General features: G+C 45.4%; 1 protein-coding gene across 6 annotated transcripts in view; it reads left to right on the forward strand.

The window, feature by feature from the left end:
- The window catches only part of HIVEP1 (HIVEP zinc finger 1), a 168,171-nt gene that overhangs the window by 87,932 nt on the left and 57,934 nt on the right, over positions 1-22,305 (forward strand). For all 6 annotated transcript variants that reach the window (XM_044292938.1, XM_044292939.1, XM_044292941.1 and 3 more), the window contains one exon: positions 20,046-20,099. In XM_044292938.1, coding sequence (XP_044148873.1) covers positions 20,046-20,099 — 54 coding nt within the window. The remainder of the gene's footprint in view (positions 1-20,045; positions 20,100-22,305) is intronic.

Genomic DNA, 22,305 nt, shown 5'->3' on the forward strand with positions numbered 1-22,305 from the left:
GAAGTTAGGATTAGGCCTCATGCACACGACCGTTGTTTTATTCCGTGTCCATTGTGCTGTTTTTCATGATTTTCTGCAGACCCATTGATTTTCAATGGGTCTGTTGAAAACTCGGCTAATGCATCATTTGCCATCCGCGTCTGTGATCCGGGGTTCCAGTCCGTCAAAAACGTATAAGCTGTCCTATTATTTTCGCGGAAAACAGTTCGCGGACCCATTCAAGACAATGGGACCGCAAAAAAACGCGGAGGCACACAAGATTGTAGTCCGCGTCAGTTTTTTTTCCTATCATTTGCATGGCAAACCTGTCTTAGGCCCCTTTCACACGGGCGAGATTTCCGCGCGGGTGCGATGCGTGAGTTGAACGCATTGCACCCGCACTGAATCCTGACCCATTCATTTCTATGGGGCTGTTCACATGAGCGGTGATTTTCACGCATCACTTATGCGTTGCGTGAAAATCGCAGCATGTTCTATATTCAGCGTTTTTCACGTAACGCAGGCCCCATAGAAATGAATGGGGTTGCGTGAAAATCGCAAGCATCCGCAAGCAAGTGCGGATGCGGTGCGATTTCCACACATGGGTTCTAGGTGACAGTCTATTCACTGTATTATTTTCCCTTATAACATGGTTATAAGGGAAAATAATAGCATTCTGAATACAGAATGCTTAGTATAATAGTGCTGGGAGGGTTAAAAAAAATAAAAAAAGTTAACTCACCTTATCCCCATGATCGCCTAGTTCCCGGTCGGTCTGTTCTTTAGCTGTGGCTAAAGGACCTGTGGTGATGTCAGATCACATGCTCCATCACCATGGTGATGGACCATGTGATTGGAGCATGTGATCTGACATCACCAAAGGTCATTCAGTCCACAGCTAAAGAACAGACCGGGATCTACACGATCATGGGGATAAGGTGAGTTAACTTTTTTATTATTTTTAACCCTTCCAGCACTATTATACTAAGCATTCTGTATTCAGAATGCTATTATTTTCCCTTATAACCATGTTATAAGGGAAAATAATACAATCTTCAGAACCAAACATGCGCGATTTTTTTCACGCGAGTGCAAAACGCATTACAATGTTTTGCACTCGCGCGGAAAAATCGCGGGTGTTTCCGCAACGCACCCGCACATTTTTCCGCAACGCCCGTGTGAAACCAGCCTTAGACTTTTTTTTACATTCCTGTATGTCTGGTGGTCCTCTGAAAATAAAGGAAGACATACTGAAACAAAAACGGATCACGGAACCCTATTTTGCGTAACGGAACACAACAACGGTCCTTTTTTTAAAATTTTTATTTGTAAAGAAATCATTTATTTTTATCCACACTGAATTGTGGTGCAAAGTAAGGCAACTAATAGGTGGTATAAGGTTAGACCAGTGATGGCTAACCTCTGGCACTCCAGCTGTGGTGAAACTACGACTCCCAGCATGCTCCATTCATTTCTATGGAGTTCTGAGAACAGCCAGACAAGTGTACATCGTGGGAGTGCCGGAGGCTAGCCATCCCATAAAGATGCTTCAGATAGATCATCCAGCATCCGGCACATATTTTACTGTCTAGACTCAGTTTACACTGCCAGAATCCTGGCCGGTGTACTTCTGTGTGGAGAAAAGGAGAGCGGACCCGTCTCCACACTATGCTGCCTGTACAAAGAACAGACCCACGTTAGCGGTAACCGACTCTTGTTCTCTGATCAGGAATATTACAGTTATATGATTTCTTTTCTTTTTGCAGTGTGGGAATAGTGAGAAGGTCCCCGTCCATGTCCTTTTTGGAATTTACTATCTTGTTATCGCTGTTGCTATAATATATGGACTAAAAAACTGGGAGATGTAGATTTAGGAGGATGACTCATTTGGATTTCCTAGAATCCGGCGTCCTCTCTATCGGCTACAAGAGCTGCTCGGAGAAAGAAAAAAGCATTAAGTGGCTGTCTGGGCTTTGCCATAAGATTAGCATCAGCGTGACCGCTAGCGGTATATTCAGTACTAATCTGCAGCACACAGGGTGACCTCACATTAGCATTGCCGCACCGGCCTTTAACAGGTGTGGAGGCACAATACAGCACCGCCAGGCCGGACTTGCTACAGTTCTGCTCCTTTGTTTGGTGACAAAAGACATGGCTGCTCGCCATGCTGTACGGGCCAGACATTTCCAATAATGCCAGTTTACGGATTTGCCTTCTCAGATTGTCCAGCAGGGAAAAGTACATCCACCTGCGTGATGCTCACTCCTGCTCCCATGTATTTATGATCTGATTTTAATTCTGTAGACCACACTGTGCCGAACTGCTTCCCAGCACAGCTTTGGCTTTGGCCCACAGGAACATTGCCCAGAGTTACTTAACATGAGTGCACCTAGACTTTGGTGCATCAAAGTTTAAAGAAAATATCTCTAGTCTGAAAGGGGGTGTGGCTTAACAAGAAAGGGGTGTGTTTTCACTAGAAGAGGTTCATGATCTAATATGCCAAATATTGCACCAAAATTGCTCTAAAATTCTAGTGCAAAATTCTGTTTCAAAAGTAAGACAACCAGTAGTTAGTACAAAGTTAGATAAACCATCCAGCCATACATCCTGTGTGCGCCTCTGTGATCAGTCTGGTGCAGGTCTAGAGCGCCATCTAGAGAATTAGTAAATCTGCTCATTGTGGGTCAAATGATGACCATTAGTGCATATTAACGCGCACTCAAAATTTCTTGCGCTTTTCTGAAGTTTACCTTGCACTTATGCAATGTCAGGTAGCCAATTTGGTCAATAGACTACAAGCGAGAGGTTCTATAAGGCATCCATTTTTCTCCTTCGCATAAAAAGGTTTTCGTGCTTTCTCTTAATTTGTTTGATAAAAAATATGTGAAAAACAGCAGATATTTTTCCTCTTCTCCCTCTTAGACTTTAATCGTAGAGTCTGGTCCACAAAAAAACAGAATAGAATAGGAAATTGTTCTGTTCTTGGGTCGGCACAGGGCAGTGAACTGCCGGATCCGGCAATCCGGACGTAAACTGATGCATTTGTGAGTCGGATGCAGATCCGTCTGACAAATGCATTGCAATACCGGATCCGTATTTCCAGTTGTCATCCGGGAAAAACGCATCCAGTATTTATTTATTTTTCTAATCTGATCCAGCATTTATACATTTCAATAGAAATTAATGCCGGATCCGGCATTCCGGCAAGTGTTCAGGATTTTTGGCCGGAGAAGAAAAATGCAGCATGCTGCGGTATTTTCTCCGGCCAAAAAACGTAAGAGGGAATGAACGGAATGCTCTCCATTTTGAATGCATTAGGATAAAACTGATCAGTTTTTTTTCCGGTATTGAGCCCCTAGGAAGAAAAACGCTTTTACCCTAAAAGAAAAAGGATGTGTGAATAGCCACTTTGACTCGTATGGGGCCGTGTCCCATCTGTTATTAAAACTGACAGCAAGCAGACGTGAAAAATGCGTTAATAAGAAGGCAACATCACAACAGGTACCACGGACACAAAACCTAGCAGTCTATGGGATTAGTTGTCTCAATCATTTCCCTCCAACATTGTTGTACTAGACAGGAGGAAGTCATGACCAGAGAGACTGATACACGGTATGTGAAAGAGTCCTTATAGGGGAGCTGCGCCTTATCAAATAATGGAATTTGCTATTTATTATTCTATACGTTTTTATTGTTTTTAGAAATATAAGTTGCATAACATGTCAGCACTTTACATAGCCACATCGGCAGCACCGACAAGATGTCATACAGTAACATAGGGGAGATGAAACCAGCAAGAAGAACCAAATAATAACAAAGTAATAAACAGAAGGGTATGCATTACTTACAGATGTAGTGCTTTTGCTACTGTCTAATTAGGGGTGGGCGATATGGCCTAAAATCTATATTGCGATATAATTTTAAGCATATGCGATATATATCGCGATATATTGTTTTCTATATTTGGGGAGGGAGTTAATTTTTATTTATTTTTTAACTTTTTATTTAATAACTAATAGCCTCCTTAAGGACTAGAACCCTTGTCATATTCACCCTAATAGAGCTCTATTAGGGTGAATAGGACTTTACACTCTCCCTGCTGCCCTGTGCTTTGTGCACACAACAGCAGGGAGCTGACCATGGCAGCCAGCCTCTGATGTGCCCCCCCAGCCTCTGATGTGCCCCCCCCAGCCTCTGATGTGCCCCCCCCAGCCTCTGATGTGGCCCCCCAGCCTCTGATGTGGCCCCCCAGCCTCTGATGTGGCCCCCCAGCCTCTGATGTGCCCCCCCAGCCTCTGATATGTGCCCCCCAGCCTCTGATATGTGCCCCCCAGCCTCTGATCAGCCCCCCCCAGCCTCTGATCAGCCCCCCCCAGCCTCTGATCAGCCCCCCCAGCCTCTGATCAGCCCCCCCAGCCTCTCATGTGCCCCCCAGACCCTGATCCGCCCCCCAGCCTCTCCCTCTTTTCAGCCCCCTCTGGTAACTCAAACCCACCCACCCTCCCTCCCCAGTATTAATCATTGGTGGCAGTGGCCACAGGATCATCGTCGTCCCCCTCCCAATCATTGGTGGCAGTGGGCAGTTCCGATCGGTTACCATGGTAGCCAGGACGCTACTGAAGTCCTGGCTGCCATGTATGTTAGTGAGCAGCATTATACTCGCGTGAGCTGTGGCCGCTGGGCGCTCCTTCTCATAGGTCTGTGCGGCGCATTGCTAATGCTGTAAGCATTAGCAATGCGCCGCACAGACAGAAGGAGCGGCCACGGCGCACGTGAGTATAATGCTGCTCACTAACATACCATGGCAGCCAGGACTTCAGTAGCGTGACTCCTGGCTGCCATGGTAACCGATCTTCACTATCGCTCCGTGGTCATATCGCGGTCCGGCGATATGCACAAAATCCATATTGTGGCACAAATTTATATCGCATATCGCCTATATCACCCACCCCTATGTCTAATCGAGGGATTGAATTGCCAGTGTAGATTTTTCCCAGGAGTTCCACAATACTGCAAATTTAGAGGAGGAATTCCTGGCTTTAGGGATGATTTTTTTCGTATATATTCCAAATACCTTGCAGTGAAGGACAAGACCAGAGGATGTGGCACAGTCTGCCCTTCTGGCTGCAGCCCCTCCAACACAGGTGTGGGGCTCCTGGGAAAATATAACTTGGTATTACACGCCAGAAAGCTCATCTCAATACAGTTCTCATCAAAGATTCGTAATAAAGAGCACATTTCAGGTTCATAGATATGAAGGTTAGGGGATTTATCCATTGTTCCTCTAAAGATGTTGAGCCTATCTCTTTTTCCCATGAGCTTATTGGTGTGCCGTTTTAGTGAATTACTCTTTATCCCTCAAAGCCAAATATAGTGGGTGGAGATGCGTGGAAATTGGAGGGGGGAAGCGCCCATACCTTTTAAATATCTCCGGATTGGCCAGAATTTGAAGAGGGAAGTTTGTGTGTAGGAAGTGTCTGATGCGGAGATACTTATAAAACTCAGTGTAGAGTATTTGATAACTATTAGGCAGGTGTTCAAAGGAGTGTAGACGATCTGCCTCATAAAAAAACATCATAGGTAATTTGCTATTTAAAGCTGTGGCTGTTGCATTTTTTACAAATTTTTTCTATACAGATTTGAACTCTGCGTCAAGAAGGGACATGTCACTTTTTGACACAAACACCTCAGATTCACCACACAGATTATTGGTCAGTAATTCTCATCAGTTCCTGTGAGCCAAAACAAGGTGCGGGTCAAAAACACAGAACACATACAACTCTTTCATTATACCTTATGTCGGAGTCGGCTTCACTACTGGTTTTGGCTCACAATCACTGATGGAAATCACTGACGTGTGAACTCGCACAACCGTAGGAATGGGTCTGCATCTATGACCGTAATCCATAGATTAGAGGCAACACTAGTACACTACAATAAACACATCAGGAATATATATTCCACTCAGCATTGTATTGGGTGCTGCGAACAGCATACCTGCAAGGTTAAAATATATCCAAACTGACATAATGTCAGGGATGATGTTGCAGATAGCTGGAACTTATAAATAAACATCAGACTGGCTTGATCCCAAACTAAGGAGGATATGGGTGAGCCCTATAAAACCCTAAGAGCTCTCCCTGACTGCTATGCCCATGCAAGGGTCTGAATGGTAGACTATTGCATGCCCACGTACCTAAGACTGTGTGACACCTGAAGACCCTATTGTCACGAGGGTGTCAAGAGCCACGTCTGACTCCGTTATACCCGGGGTCAGGAAGTCGCAGCGGGTGGCTGCGCGCTCTATGTCTAAAGATCACGTTTCTTAGTGATTGTTTTCTGTGTTTGCCTTGCAATCCTTTTTGTCTCACTCAGGGATCCGTAGCTTCTCCTCCTCAGCTGTTTCTTGTCTGCCACTCCCAACCTCCTTATATTCTCCTCTCACACTTCTCTAGTTGCCAGTTATAGAGCTTCCTGCCTGGACATCTATACTGACCCACTGGAGCTGTGAATCCTGGTTGTTGTTCCAGAGTGCTTCCCTCCGGATCCCTGTTGGGCTTTTTGTTGTCTCCTGTTGTCGCCCACCTGGGATTATATGTTTAGTCTGTATTGTCTGTCCTCCCCTTGGTGTTTTTCCTTTAGAGCTAGTGGTGCGGACTAGTGTTCCCACCGCCCTGTTCACTATCTAGGGCTCATCTTAGGGAAAGCCAGGGTTTTAGGCACGTGATCGGCATACGGGTGAGGAACCCGTCTAGGGACGTCAGGGCAGCCAGGTGCCAGCCGCAAGGTGAGTCAGGGGTCACCACCTTCCCTCTCACTTGGGCAGGGCCTTCCTCTTTCCCTCCCTCTGTGTCACGTATGTGATAGTCACGCCGATCGTGATATTTTTTTTCTCTCTACTTAGAATCCAATATGGATCCTATTGCTGCTTTGGCAAAACAGCTTCAAGGCCTGTCTTTGGAGGTGGCAGGATTGAAGGCGTCTGTCCTCCAACAACAGCAGCAAATGCAGCAGACCGCAAGCCCAGCGGTTGCTATGGGTAACCAGGTTGTTACAGAACCCAAGGTTGTTGTTCCTGACAGATTTTCTGGGGGAAGGGACAAATTTGTGACGTTCCGTGAGGCCTGCAAATTATATTTTAAGCTGCGCCCTTACTCCTCAGGTAATGAAGAACAGCGGGTGGGGATTGTTATTTCCCTGCTTCAGGGGGACCCGCAATCCTGGGCGTTCTCGTTACCCCCTGGTTCCCAGGCTCTCCGGTCAGTGGAGGGATTTTTTGGGGCTTTGGGTCTCATATATGATGACCCTGACCGAGTCGCCCTGGCTGAGTCGAAGTTACGGAGACTCCTACAGGGAGATCGGCCAGCAGAGGAATATTGCTCAGAGTTCCGTAGGTGGGCTACGGATACTCAGTGGAACGACCCGGCTCTCAGGAGTCAGTTCTGCTCTGGGTTATCTGAAAGGGTTAAGGATGCGCTGGCGCTGTATGAGACCCCCCTTTCCCTTGATGCTGTTATGTCCCTCTCTATCAGAATAGATAGACGTCTTAGGGAGAGATCGAAAAGTCCTGAGCAATCGGTAACCTCTCCCAAGCAGCAGTTAGTCTGTACTGACTTAGATGAGCCTATGCAGCTAGGAGGAACTTCTCGTCAGGTCCGTCCTCCTGAGGTTCGCCGTAGGTGGGGGGCTTGTTTTTTCTGTGGGGGGAGGGGTCATTTCATTAATGTCTGTCCCTCCTTTCTCAAAAACAAAAGACCGTCGGAAAACTACTAACCCCAGGCTGTGCGGAGGATGTCAGCCGGGGGGTATACGTTTCCTCCATACGAACATCTCAATTTGTGTTGCCAGCGGTTATTGTTTTTGGTGTGAAGACGGAGTCAATTTCTTTTTTTCTAGACAGTGGAGCAGGGGTAAATTTGATAGATGCCCATTTTGCCCGCACTATGGGTTTGTCTCTCTGTACGCTGCAGAGACCTATTCCAATATTCGCTATTGATTCTGCTCCTCTGTCTCAGAGAAACCTCACTCACATTGTCCATAACTTACACCTTCGGGTAGGGGACCACCATAATGAGTGTCTTTCATGTTACGTTCTGGAGGGCCTTCCCTCTCCTGTGGTATTGGGTCTTCCCTGGTTGGTAGCGCACAATCCAGTGGTGGATTGGCAGGCCAGGGAGATATTGGAGTGGAGTGAGCATTGCAGAGAGAATTGCTTAAATAACAATTGCTTAATCGCCTCCATAGCTTCCCTACCTACATTTATTTCGGACTTTGAGGACGTTTTTTCTGAAAAGGGTTGTCAGAAGCTACCACCTCATCGTCCTTATGATTGCCCGGTTAACCTGATTCCCGGTGCAAAATTACCCAAGTCCAGGTTCTATAATCTTTCGGGTCCCGAGAGACAAGCCATGAAAGATTATATCTCCGAGAGTCTGGCTAAGGGACACATCAGACCCTCTTCTTCACCCGTGGCTGCAGGGTTTTTCTTTGTTAAAAAGAAAGATGGGGGCCTGCGTCCTTGCCTAGATTTCCGTGAGCTAAACCGCATAACCATCCGAGACCCATACCCTCCCTCTCATTCCTGACCTTTTTAATCAGATTGCGGGTGCTAGGTGGTTCTCCAAACTTGATCTTAGGGGGGCCTACAATCTGATTCGTATCAAGGAGGGGGATTAGTGGAAGACAGCTTTTAACACCCCTGAGGGGCATTATGAAAATTTAGTCATGCCTTTCGGTCTGACCAATGCCCCTGCTGTCTTCCAACATTTCGTTAATGATATTTTTAGTCATCTCATCGGCAGGTTTGTAGTCATATACCTAGATGATATCTTAATTTATTCGGCTGATCTGAAAACACATGAAGTACATGTCAGGCAAGTACTGCAGGTCCTACGGACGAATAAATTATATGCGAAAATTGAAAAATGTGTCTTCGCCGTTCAGGAAATACAGTTCCTGGGATATCTATTATCTGCTTCAGGTTTCCGTATGGATCCTAGGAAGGTCCAGGCAATTTTAGATTGGGATCTTCCTGAGAACCTTAAAGCTCTACAACGGTTTTTGGGTTTCGCAAATTTCTATAGAAAGTTCATTAAAAATTATTCAGTGATCGTTAAACCCCTTACTGACATGACTAGGAAGGGGACTGATTTTTCTAAATGGTCTGACGCCGCTAAAATTGCATTTTCCTCTCTAAAAGAGAGATTTACCTCGGCACCTGTTCTAATTCAACCTGATGTCTCCCAGCCTTTTATTGTTGAAGTAGATGCGTCAGAGGTGGGAGTGGGGGCTGTATTGTCTCAGGGTCCGTCTCCTGGCAAATGGCGTCCTTGCGCTTTCTTTTCCAAAAAGTTATCTACAGCAGAAAAGAACTATGATATTGGAAATAGGGAACTGTTGGCGATTAAACTGGCGTTTGAAGAGTGGCGTCACTTCTTAGAGGGAGCAATCCACCCCGTCACGGTGATTACGGATCACAAAAACCTTCTGTACCTAGAATCGGCTAAGCGTCTCACCCCTAGACAAGCTAGGTGGTCGCTATTCTTTACCAGATTTAACTTTGTAATCACCTATCGTCCTGGGGCAAAAAATACCAAGGCAGACGCATTATCTCGTAGTTTCCCTGGAGGGGGTAATGTTAGTGATCCGGTACCTATTTTACAAAGAGGAGTGGTTGTCTCTGCTGTACACTCTGTTCTAGAGGGAAAGGTGTTAGAGGCCCATGGGGACGCCCCGGCCTCTTGCCACTCAGAGAAATTGTTTGTACCGTTAAACCTGCGTCTTGAACTATTAAAGGAACATCATAATTCGGCACTTGCTGGGCACCCGGGTAGTAAAGCAACCTTGGAGCTATTGTCTCGTCGTTTTTGGTGGCCAAGGTTGCGTCAGGATGTAATGGATTTCGTGTCTACTTGTTCTACTTGTGCACGCGCGAAAGTCTCTCATACACGTCCAGCAGGGTCTTTATTGCCACTTTTCATCCCCAATAGGCCATGGACACATCTATCAATGGATTTCATCACTGACTTACCTTTGTCTGCGGGTAAAACAGTTATCTTGGTAGTAGTAGACAGGTTTAGCAAAATGGTACACTTTATTGCGCTACCCGCACTTCCTAATGCTAAGACTCTTGCTCAGGTGTTTATCAGTGAAATCGTGAAGCTTCACGGGGTCCCTTCCGATGTGGTTTCGGATCGGGGAACCCAGTTTATTTCTAAGTTTTGGAAAGCTTTTTGTTCCCGTTTGGGGGTACACTTGTCCTTTTCCTCAGCTTTCCATCCTCAGTCGAATGGACAGACTGAGCGTACCAACCAAAACCTAGAAACATATTTAAGGTGTTTTGTGTCTGAAAACCAAGAGGTGTGGTCATCATATTTACCGTTAGCCGAGTTTGCCATAAATAATCGCTGTCAGGAATCCACTGGCAAGTCACCATTTCTTGGTGCATACGGTTTTCATCCCCAATTTTGTACTTTCAAAGAGGGGCGGTTTTCTTCATCTCTTTCATCGGTATGGCAGAAGGTGCAAGCTAACTTGAAAAATATGAGTGGTAAATATAAATGCATGGCCGATAAGAAACGGTCGCCAGGTCCGGACCTAGGAGTGAATGACTGTGTGGTTGTCTACTAGGAATATTAAGTTGAAGGTTCCCTCTTGGAAACTGGGTCCTAGGTTCATTGGTCCTTATAAAATAGTAGCCGTCATTAACCCTGTGGCTTTTCGCCTGGAGCTACCTCAGACTTTTAAGATCCATAACGTCTTCCATAAGTCGTTACTCAAGAAGTATGTTCCACCTCTAGAACCATCACCGCTGCCACCTCCTCCTGTTATTGTGGATGGTAATCTGGAGTTTCAAATATCCAGAATTGTTGATTCTCGTCGGGTCCGCCGCTCTCTTCAGTATCTGGTGCATTGGAGGGGTTACGGTCCCGAGGAAAGAATGTGGGTTCCAGCGTCAGAGGTAAACGCCAACAGGTTAATTCAGGCTTTCCATGCCTCTCATCCCGAGAGACCTGGTCCTGAGTGTCCGGAGGCCCCTCGTGAAAGGGGGGGGGGGGTACTGTCACGAGGGTGTCAAGAGCCACGTCTGACTCCGTTATACCCGGGGTCAGGAAGTCGCAGCGGGTGGCTGCGCGCTCTATGTCTAAAGATCACGTTGTTTCTTAGTGATTGTTTTCTGTGTTTGCCTTGCAATCCTTTTTGTCTCACTCAGGGATCCGTAGCTTCTCCTCCTCAGCTGTTTCTTGTCTGCCACTCCCAACCTCCTTATATTCTCATCTCACACTTCTCTAGTTGCCAGTTATAGAGCTTCCTGCCTGGACATCTATACTGACCCACTGGAGCTGTGAATCCTGGTTGTTGTTCCAGAGTGCTTCCCTCCGGATCCCTGTTGGGCTTTTTGTTGTCTCCTGTTGTCGCCCACCTGGGATTATATGTTTAGTCTGTATTGTCTGTCCTCCCCTTGGTGTTTTCCTTTAGAGCTAGTGGTGCGGACTAGTGTTCCCACCGCCCTGTTCACTATCTAGGGCTCATCTTAGGGAAAGCCAGGGTTTTAGGCACGTGATCGGCGTACGGGTGAGGAACCCGTCTAGGGACGTCAGGGCAGCCAGGTGCCAGCCGCAAGGTGAGTCAGGGGTCACCACCTTCCCTCTCACTTGGGCAAGGCCTTCCTCTTTCCCTCCCTCTGTGTCACGTATGTGATAGTCACGCCGATCGTGATACCTATAATATTGAGGGGACACGACCACCGGCTCCCTGCACTTAATACGGACGGAGTCAGGGTCACCTAGAATCAAGCCAGCAAGGAAACACAAATAAAGAAAAAGACTTATCTTAGCAAGCAGCAGCCTCCAGCAGTGAACACCTCATCCAGGAAGTAGTATAAACCGCAAAGTGAGGCAGTATGGGAGGGAATATAAAGGGAGACAATTAGTCTAAATAGGTGACACCTGGGAGAAGGAAAGGAGATGACAAAGTGAAACCAAAACAAAGAACGTCATGCAAGAGGTAGAGAAGAACGTCTGCCAGACCTTCTCACAGAACTGGCGGTGACACATAATAATGGAAAAGACATAACGGATACAGACCGATCGTCCAGGGGGTGTTCGACCACCCTGATGTACGTTTAGCCTTGCTTCCTCCTGGGGGCTACATGCCTCCAGGTATTGCGCTGAGCCCCATTCGTTACTGCGAGCTCACAAAGCTGATCAGCGAAGGTGTCTGTTCCTCACTGATCAAATACTGATTACCTATACAGAGGATAGATCACCAATTAATAGATCAGTAAGCCAGTAAGGTACCTAGTTTAGGAAGGGCAATATCGTCCTTGTATTACTATTAATAATTTGTGTACTATGGGAGTTTACATGTAGTATTATGTGGGAGTACGTTTTAGGAAACGTGACTGCTCGACCAGTAACTGGCCACACTGGTGGCCTACCTCGAGAGGGACCAAAGAGACCGGTGTGGGCTGGGAAGTGTCTGAATGGGAATTGGTGAGGTATCTCTTATTTTGTTTTTGGTTTATGTATAGAAGTATGTGTGTTATTCGCTGGACTTAAACTGTGTGAAGATCAATAATAACTGCAAATATTATTCTAAAATGTGTGTGTGTGTGTGTGTGTGTGTATATATACTCATACATTCTGACCCCTTTAAAAAAAATTGTGATCTTTGAAATTACCAGGCATGGCTAGGACTGGTGGCTACATGGCCATTCTTTGAGTAGTTTCAACCTAAATAACCAGTATTGTCTTCCCTTTAATTCAGTTTCTCTCAGCATTCATCTAGACAGAACAGACACGTTGCGCACATATTGCTCTTTACGCAGCCTTATTAAATCTTCCTGTATATATGACTTATCTCCCTGTGCAGTGAATCATTGTGTACCAGGTGAAGAGCCTGGAGATGTGAGCGAGCTGTGTAGGAGTAAAAGATCTAATGAAAAAATGGGGAATGCCGGATCTAATATTTTTTTCCAGTAAACTCAAAGATGCTGCTTGGTTTCTATGCAAATTTCCGAAGATTGTCCCAGAGCTATATATTTGGTTCCACCCAATCTTCTTTAGATTAAACTACTCTCTGCAGTTGGAATCGTGTCATAGTGTAACCCTATTTACATAGGCACCGCATTTAGGGTGCGTTCACACGACTGTTAGAGTTTTGTGGTCTGCAAAACATGGATACCAGCCGTGTGCACGCTGGTGCAGAACCATTGACTTCAGTGGGTCCATGGTATGCATGTTGCAGTGACATGTAGGACATGTCCTATCTTTTGTGCCGCGGCCACACGGATGTAGAAGCACACAGAATCGTACTACAGTGCCAGCAAAGTCGATGAGATTTAGCAAAATTGCATCCACATGCTGCAGGTGAAAATGAGCAGCATTTAGGCTAGGGCTACACAACAATGTGTTGTTCGACTACGGCTGCGGCAAGTGATTCTTTTAGTAATCGAGTATCCTATCGATTATTTTTTACGATTAATCGAGTAAGGGTACTTTCACACTTGCGGCAGATAATTCCGGCAGGCAGATCCGTCTCCGGAACTGCCTGCCGGATCCTTCAAAACGTATGCAAACTGATGACAAATGCATTGAAATGCTGGATCCGTCTCTCTGGTGTCATCCGGAAAATGGATCCGGCATTTATTTATTAATATTTTTTGCAGTCTGAGCATGTGCAGACCGCAATGCTGAATCCGTTTTGCCGGAACACTTAATGCATGTCAATGGGAAAAAATGCCGGATCCTGGATTCCGGCAAGTGTTCCGGAATTTTGGACTGAGATAAAACCGTTTATTATCTCTGTCCTGAAAAGGCAAAAAGACTGAAGACATCCTGATGCATTCTGAACGGATTGCTCTCCATTCAGAATGGATGGAGGATGGTGGAGGATCAGACTGCCGGAGTTCACTGGCTGCATCTGTCATAGCTGGAAGCCTGTTGGTTGTAATGGTGATGCCCCTTACTGCCTCCAATTTGAATACTCACCCACCCAATGTTCCCCCAGTGAACAGAGCGGAGCATGTCTGCTCCAGTCTTGGTTTAGCAAAGCAGGCGTGATTACGTCATTGTATCTCGCCTACCTGTGCTCAACTACCAATGGCGGGAGCCGACGACTTCCTGCTGCACCACTGCTTGCTATATTATTTTTTTAGGAAGTGCTTGCAGTCTGCCTACTGAAACAGAAGAGTCATACTTACCTGCCTTAAATCCGGCTGTGCGTGGGCCTGGTCACATGCACCGCTCCTGCCAATGTGTAGCTTCAGTGCTGACATGCTGCTTGTGACCACATCACCGCTGAGGCCAGTCACTGCATGTGACCATGTCCATGCACAGCCCTGTAAACAGGGCAGGGACCGCAAAATAGAGACAGCGGAGGCAGTGCGTAAGTCTACTTTCACACTGGCGTTTTGGCTTTCAGTTTGTGAGAGCTGTTCAGGGTTCTCACAAGTGGTCCAAAATAGATCAGTTTTGCTCTAATGTACCGTATTCTGAATGGAAAAGGATCCGCTCAGAATGCATCAGTTTGCATCAGCGTTTTGGTGTCCATCTGACGAAACTGAGCCAAACGGATCCCTCCTGGCACACAATGTAAGTCAATGGGGACGGATCCGTTTTCCCTGACACAATCTGGCACAATAGAAAACTAATCCATCCTCTATTGACTTTCAATGGTGTTCAAGACTGATCCGTCTTGGCTATGTTTAAGATAATACAAACGTCTCTCGCCTCTCCGCCCGGCTCCCGTCTCTGGTTCCAGGAGAAATACACTGGACCGGAAACCAGAAAAAGCGTTACTGGTTGCTATAGGAACTGCCAGAAGTGTGTGAGCCGGGCTCCATGGTGACTCGTAAGGGTCAGGTGATGCGCTGGCTCTGCCCACGGTCTGCTGTTCAGATAGGTTTGGCAGGATGGCGGCGGCCATTTTGGTTTACCTCAGCGGCCTCTGAAGTACTTATAGAACCAGCTGTGCCTTGTGGGGAGGCCACAGAGTGGTGAGTGAGAGGCTTCTCTTCACTCAAGCTCCGTGGTCATGTGATTTAAATGAATCAGGATTTTTTTGCCTCTATTAAATCAATGAATCGTTGAGCCCTACGTTCGGCAATAAATCGCGCGACACACACTGCAACTTGTGACAATTTTTATAATAATAGTCTATGGTGTCGCACTGCGACATGCAACATACTGCGATGCGATAGTCGCCCAAAAATCGATCATGGATGAATTTTTTACTACTGTCGTGTCGCAGTCGCAGCATGTCGCATTGCGACACCATAAACTATCATTATAAAAGCCCTAGCCTTAGATGTATTTACTTTTTGCAAAGTACAGGGTGAAACCTGTATCCAAAACAGAAGTACATTGCAGATTTTTCTCCGGAAACGCCTTGGATAGGTTGTGGACGCTGGTGCATGTTTACATTGCTATCTGTGGGCACCATGGGGGCAATTCTATCTAACGTAAGCTGGAGGTGATTTAACAGTTTCTTATGACTTAAACACTAGTGTATGGCATAGGGCTGCAGTGAACGATTATTTGAGTAATCAAGTATTCTACCGATTTATTTTTCTGATTAATCGAGTACTCTAATAAGAAAAATGAATTAATAGACAGTTTTCCTTTATAAAAACTCATCAGACCCCCTGCCATCAGTCCCCAACACCCTTCATTCCCCCCTGTACGATCAGCCCAAGTGCATCAGTTCCCCCAGTGCCATCCGCTTCCCCCTGTGCCATCAGCTCCACTCCCCTGGTGCCATCAGCCCCTCCATGCCATCCATTGCCATGTCCCCCACTCCCCCAGTGCCTCCATGCCATCCATTGCCATGTGATGTCCCCCACTGCCATCAGATCAGCCCTTCCATGCCATGTCCCCCACTACCTCAGTGCCATCTGCCCCTTCATGCCATCCATTGCCATGTCCTCCTCCCACAGTGCCTCCATGTAATCCATTGCCATGTCCCCTCCCCTAGTGCCTCCATGCCATCCAGTGCCATCTTTCCTCCTCCCCCAGTGCCTCCATGCCATCCACCATGTCCCAGACTCCCCCAGTGCCATCAGATCAGCACCTTCATCCCATGTCCCCAGCGCCATCAGCTCCTCCATGCCATTTCGATCTATGTCCCCCAGCGCAATTAGCCCCTTCAAATCACAGATGCTCCCAACCCCCGCCAGATTAGGGCCCCTGCTAACTTATACTTACCTTTCCTGGCAGTGCGCTGACATGGAGTCCGCAGGAGACGGACTGCATCTTCTTCCCACTTCCCGGCATGCACTGGGTGGGACCTGACTTCAGCCAGCGCGCTGACGATGCGTGCACGGCTCTGGCAGCGCGGTGCGGGCGGGAGGCCACGGAGCGGTGAGTGAGAGGCTTTTCTTCACTCACGCCCTGTGGTCACATGATTTAAACGAATGCTCGATGCAGGGAAGGATTTTTTTGCATTGATTACATCTATTACATTGATGAATCGTTGCAGCCCTAGTATGGCATAGGTCATCAATATCAGATCGGCACCTCAGCCGATCAGCTGTATGAGGAGACGGCGCAAGCAGTGTGCAGTCTATGGCAAAGCAGCAGTGAACAGGTAGAGAGACGGGAGACGGCATATGCACACTGCGCACGCCGTCTCCTCATACAGCTGATCGGTGGGGGTGCCAGATGCTGGACCCCCGCCGATCTGATATTGGTGACCTATCCTGAGGAACGGCCAACAATATGAAAAGCCCAGCCAACCCCTTTAGTATAAAGGAAGAATGCATCATAATCCTGTCACTTGAAGGGAATGTCCGGCTCCTAAATCCATATTGGCTATGAAAGAGGATGGCTATTCACCGCCACTGTGCTCCAGCTCAGAGACCCCTCCATGCTGTGGTCACGTGCTCTGCTGCAACCATTCACTGGCTTCAGCAGTGACTTGTCCCCCAACCAGCTGGTGCCCACAGAACCTGTATATATTCGCTCTAGGGAAGAATGTCTTTGTAAGGTATCTAAGAATACAGTATTTATCTGTTGCACAGTATACTTACACCCCAGTCCTGAGATTCAGAGCAGACTCCTAGCAGCATTTACGTCTTACACGGCAGGTATCTTTTCCTATCCATAAGTATTTAGAACATTCATTATGACCGCGAGTAAACTTCTCAGCAACCAGTAGGCTGGCAGCCACCGAAGGACATTTTGCTTTTGCCAAATCTGAAAGTTTTTGTTTTGCTCAGTGCTGATGCCAGATGGGTTTGTGCAAGGTGCGATTTGCTTTTTGGCAGTTTTATAGTTTTGTATATATGCAGAATCTCTCTCAGTCCTGACATGAACCCAGCAATGTTCTGAGGTTTATCAGACAACTTTTCTTTCTGTAGTTAGCTGAATGAAATGAAAGAAGCCACTTTTTCTGACACGGTAGCGATGCGAGTTTTATATAGAAGGTGCTTTAGTGATTGCACGGAAAGACAGAAGTGCGGGAGGCCAGCTTCATCAGCTACACATATATTGATATGACTGCCACCTACTGGACACTAAGAGACACATTAGTCATCCTCCTTATGCAGGCTATTTTAGGCTTGGTTTTCATGGTTAACCTTTTGCTAGAAATAAATTACTACAATAGGTAAAAAAAACTTTGTAGGTACAGTAATAGTTTGTTGATTGAACCACACAGTTGAAAGTAATTGTATGTATATGTGTGGGGGGATAAATATATATATATATATATATATATATATATATATAAACACACACAGTACAGACCAAAAGTTTGGACACACCTTCTCATTCAAAGAGTTTTCTTTATTTTCATGACCTGAACTCCATGACCTGAACTCATGACCATGAAAATTGTAGATTTACACTGAAGGCATCAAAACTATGAATTAACACATGTGGAATTATATACATAACAAAAAAGTGTGAAACAACTGAAAATATGTCATATTCTAGGTTCTTCAAAGTAGCCACCTTTTGCTTTAAAAACTGCTTTGCACACTCTTGGCATTCTCTTGATGAGCTTCAAGAGGTAGTCACCTGAAATGGTCTTCCAACAGTCTTGAAGGAGTTCCCAGAGATGCTTAGCACTTGTTGGCCCTTTTGCCTTCACTCTGCGGTCCAGCTCACCCCAAACCATCTCTATTGGGTTCAGGTCCAGTGACTGTGGAGTTCAGGTCATCTGGCGCAGCACCCCATCACTCTCCTTCATGGTCAAATAGCCCTTACACAGCCTGGAGGTGTGTTTGGGGTCATTGTCCTGTTGAAAAATAAATGATAGTCCAACTAAACGCACACTGGATGGAAAAGCATGCCGCTGCAAGATGCTGTGGTAGCCATGTTGGTTCAGTATGCCTTCAATTTTGAATAAATCCCCAACAGTGTCACAAGCAAAGCACCCCCACACCATCACACCTCCTCCTCCATGCTTCACGGTGGGAACCAGGCATGTAGAGTCCATCCGTTCACCTTTTCTGCGTCGCACAAAGACACGGTGGTTGGAACCAAAGATCTCAAATTTGGACTTATCAGACCAAAGCACAGATTTCCACTGGTCTAATGTCCATTCCTTGTGTTCTTTAGCCCAAACAAGTCTCTTCTGCTTGTTGCCTGTCCTTAGCAGTGGTTTCCTAGCAGATATTCTACCATGAAGGCCTGATTCACACAGTCTCCTCTTAACAGTTGTTCTAGAGATATGTCTGCTGCTGGAACTCTGTGTGGCATTGACCTGGTCTCTAATCTGAGCTGCTGTTAACCTGCGATTTCTGACGCTGGTGACTCGGATGAACTTATCCTCCGCAGCAGAGGTGACTCTTGGTCTTCCTTTCCTGGGGCGGTCCGCATGTGAGCCAGTTTCTTTGTAGCGCTTGATGGTTTTTGTGACTGCACTTGGGGACACTTTCAAAGTTTTCCCAATTTTTCGGACTGACTGACCTTCATTTCTTAAAGTAATGATGGCCACTCGTTTTTCTTTACTTAGCTGCTTTTTTCTTGCCATAATACAAATTCTAACAGTCTATTCAGTAGGACTATCAGCTGTGTATCCACCTGACTTCTCCATAACGCAACTGATGGTCCCAACCCCATTTATAAGGCAAGAAATCCCACTTATTAAACCTGACAGGGCACACCTGTGAAGTGAAAACCATTTCAGGTGACTACCTCCTGAAGCTCATCAAGAGAATGCCAAGAGTGTGCAAAGCAGTAATCAAAGCAAAAGGTGGCTACTTTGAAGAACCTAGAATATGACATATTTTCAGTTGTTTCACACTTTTTTGTTATGTATATAATTCCACATGTGTTAATTCATAGTTTTGATGCATTCAGTGTGAATCTACAATTTTCATAGTCATGAAACTAAAGAAAACTCTTTGAATGAGGTGTGTCCAAACTTTTGGTCTGTACTGTGTATATATACTTTTTTGTAGCATATGTTAATGTTTGTCTATTTATTATACACTAATGGGGTCATTTATCAAACTGGTTTAAAGTAAAACTGGCTTAGTTGTCCATAGCAACCAATCAGATTCCAAAGGAGCTGTGCAAAATGAAAGGTGGAATCGGATTGGTTGCTATGAGCAACTAAGCCAGTTCTACTTTACACCAGTTTGATAAATGACCCCATAAAAGTTTATTTTTTTTGTAACATTCTCTCTAGCCAGCAGGACCTGTGGAGAGTAACCTACTTACCTACTCCCGGGGCTGTCTGCACTGCACTTCTGTCAACATGCACATAGACTGGGACATGCATGCTGCTGCTGCTGCCGGTGATGCATCCCATCATGTGCTGCTTGGGTACATTCATTGGCTGCCATGGCACACGTGACGTCGTCCGTGCAGAAGTTGACAGACTGAGAGCGGAAATGCAGTGCAGAAAGTCCAGGAGCCAAAACCACCTATCAGGGAGCAGGTGAAGGTCTCTCCAGAGATCCGTCTGGCTGAGGGGGTTTTAACTAACAAAAAAATGTATCCTGGAAACCCCTTTAATGATCTCCATGAAAGATAAAATCATATGTTTTCATGTTTGACTGTATATTGTTCTTTTTAATATACTGTAACATTAAGATTTTTTTGGATTTATTTTAGATAAAATAGAAGAAGCACAAAAAAAGCTGAACAGTCCTGAGGAACCCCAAAAAGGTAATACACCTCTTCTTTCTATTTCTACTTAGTTTCTTAAAGGGGTTGTGCAGGGGTTTTATATTGATGACCTTTCTCAGGATGGGTCCTCATTATCTGATCTGCAGGGGTCCGACACCCGGCACCCCCACCGATAAGATGTTTGAAGAGGAGGCGGAGCTCCATGCGAGCGCTGCTTCCTCTTCATTACACTGCCCGTCATCTCGGGAGCGCAGTGTAAATACAAGTACCTGCTCCATTCACTTGAATAGAGTGAGTACTTGTAATTACACTACGCCACCACTGCAAGGGAGACGACGCACAGTGTAATGAAGAGGAAGCAGTGCTCGCATGGAGCCTCGCCTTCTCTTCAAGCAGCTGATCGGAGGGGGTGTTGGACCTGTCAGATATTGATAAGCTATCCTGAGAATATATTTCCAATGTTTAGGTCGGTGGGACTGCTTTAACCACCTCAGCCCCCCTAGCTTAAACACCCTTAATGACCAGACCACTTTTTACAATTCTGCACTACACTACTTTCACCGTTTATTGCTCGGTCATGCAACTTACCACCCAAATGAATTTTACCTCCTTTTCTTCTCACTAATAGAGCTTTCATTTGGTGGTATTTCATTGCTGCTCACATTTTTGCATTTTTTTTATTATTAATCGAAATTTAATGAAATTTTTGCAAAAAAAGACATTTTTCACTTTCAGTTGTAAATTTTTTAAAATAAAACTACATCTATATATACATTTTTCCCTAAATTTATTGTTTTACATGTCTTTGATAAAAAAAAAATGTTTGGGTAAAAAAAAAATGGTTTGGGTAAAAGTTATAGTGTTTACAAACTATGGTACAAAAATTTCTGAGCACCTGTCATGTTTCCTGACGTTCTACAATGCCCAGACAGTAGAAAAATCCCACAAATAACCCCATTTCGGAAAGTAGACACCCTAAGGTATTCGCTGATGGGCATAGTAACTTTTTATTTTTTGTCACAAGTTTTTATTTATTTATTTTTTTCCTTACAAAGTCTCATATTCCACTAACTTGTGACAAAAAATAAAAACTTCCATGAACTCACTATGCCAATCATGAAATACCTTGGGGTGTCTTCTTTCCAAAATGGGGTCACTTGTGGGGTAGTTATACTGCCCTGGCATTTTAGGGGCCCAAATGCGTGCGAAGTAGTTGGAAATCAAAATCTGTAAAAAATGCCCTGTGAAATCCGAAAGGTGCTCTTTGGAATGTGGGCCCATTTGCCCACCTAGGCTGCAAAAAAGTGTCACACATGTGGTATCGCCGTACTCAGGAGAAGTTGGGGAATGTGTTTTGGGGTGTCTTTTTACATATACCCATGTTGGGTGAGAGAAATATCTTGGCAAAAGACAACTTTTCCCATTTTTTTATACAAAGTTGGCATTTGACCAAGATATTTATCTCACCCAGCATGGGTATATGTAAAATGACACCCCAAAACACATTCCCCAACTTCTCCTGAGTACGGCGATACCACATGTGTGACACTTTTTTGCAGCCTAGATGCGCAAAGGGGCCCAAATTCCTTTTAGCAGGACATTTTTAGACATTTGGATCCCAGACTTCTTCTCACGCTTTAGGGCCCCTAAAAAGTTAGGGCAGTATAAATACCCCACATGTGACCCCATTTTGGAAAGAAGACACCCCAAGGTATTCAATGAGGGGCATGGCGAGTTCATAGAATTTTTTTTTTTTTGGCACAAGTTAGCGGAAATTGATTTTATTTTATTTTTTCTCACAAAGTCTCCCTTTCCGCTAACTTGGGACAAAAATGTAAATCTTTCATGGACTCAATATGCCCCTCACGGAATACCTTGGGGTGTCTTCTTTCTGAAATGGGGTCACATGTGGGGTATTTATACTGCCCTGACATTTTAGGGGCCCTAAAGCGTGAGAAGAAGTCTGGAATATAAATGTCTAAAAAATTTTACGCATTTGGATTCCGTGAGGGGTATGGTGAGTTCATGTGAGATTTTATTTTTTGACACAAGTTAGTGGAATATGAGACTGTAAGAAAAAAAAAATATATATATAAATTTCCGCTTACTTGTGCCAAAAAAATGTCTAAATGGGGCCTTACAGGGGGGTGATCAATGACAGGGGGGTGATCAGGGAGTCTATATGGGGTGATCAGGGGTTCATAAGGGGTTAATAAGTGACGGGGGGGGGGGTTGTAGTGTAGTG

The sequence above is a fragment of the Bufo gargarizans genome, chromosome 5, assembly GCF_014858855.1.
Source record: "Bufo gargarizans isolate SCDJY-AF-19 chromosome 5, ASM1485885v1, whole genome shotgun sequence".
Taxonomy (NCBI): domain Eukaryota; kingdom Metazoa; phylum Chordata; class Amphibia; order Anura; family Bufonidae; genus Bufo; species Bufo gargarizans.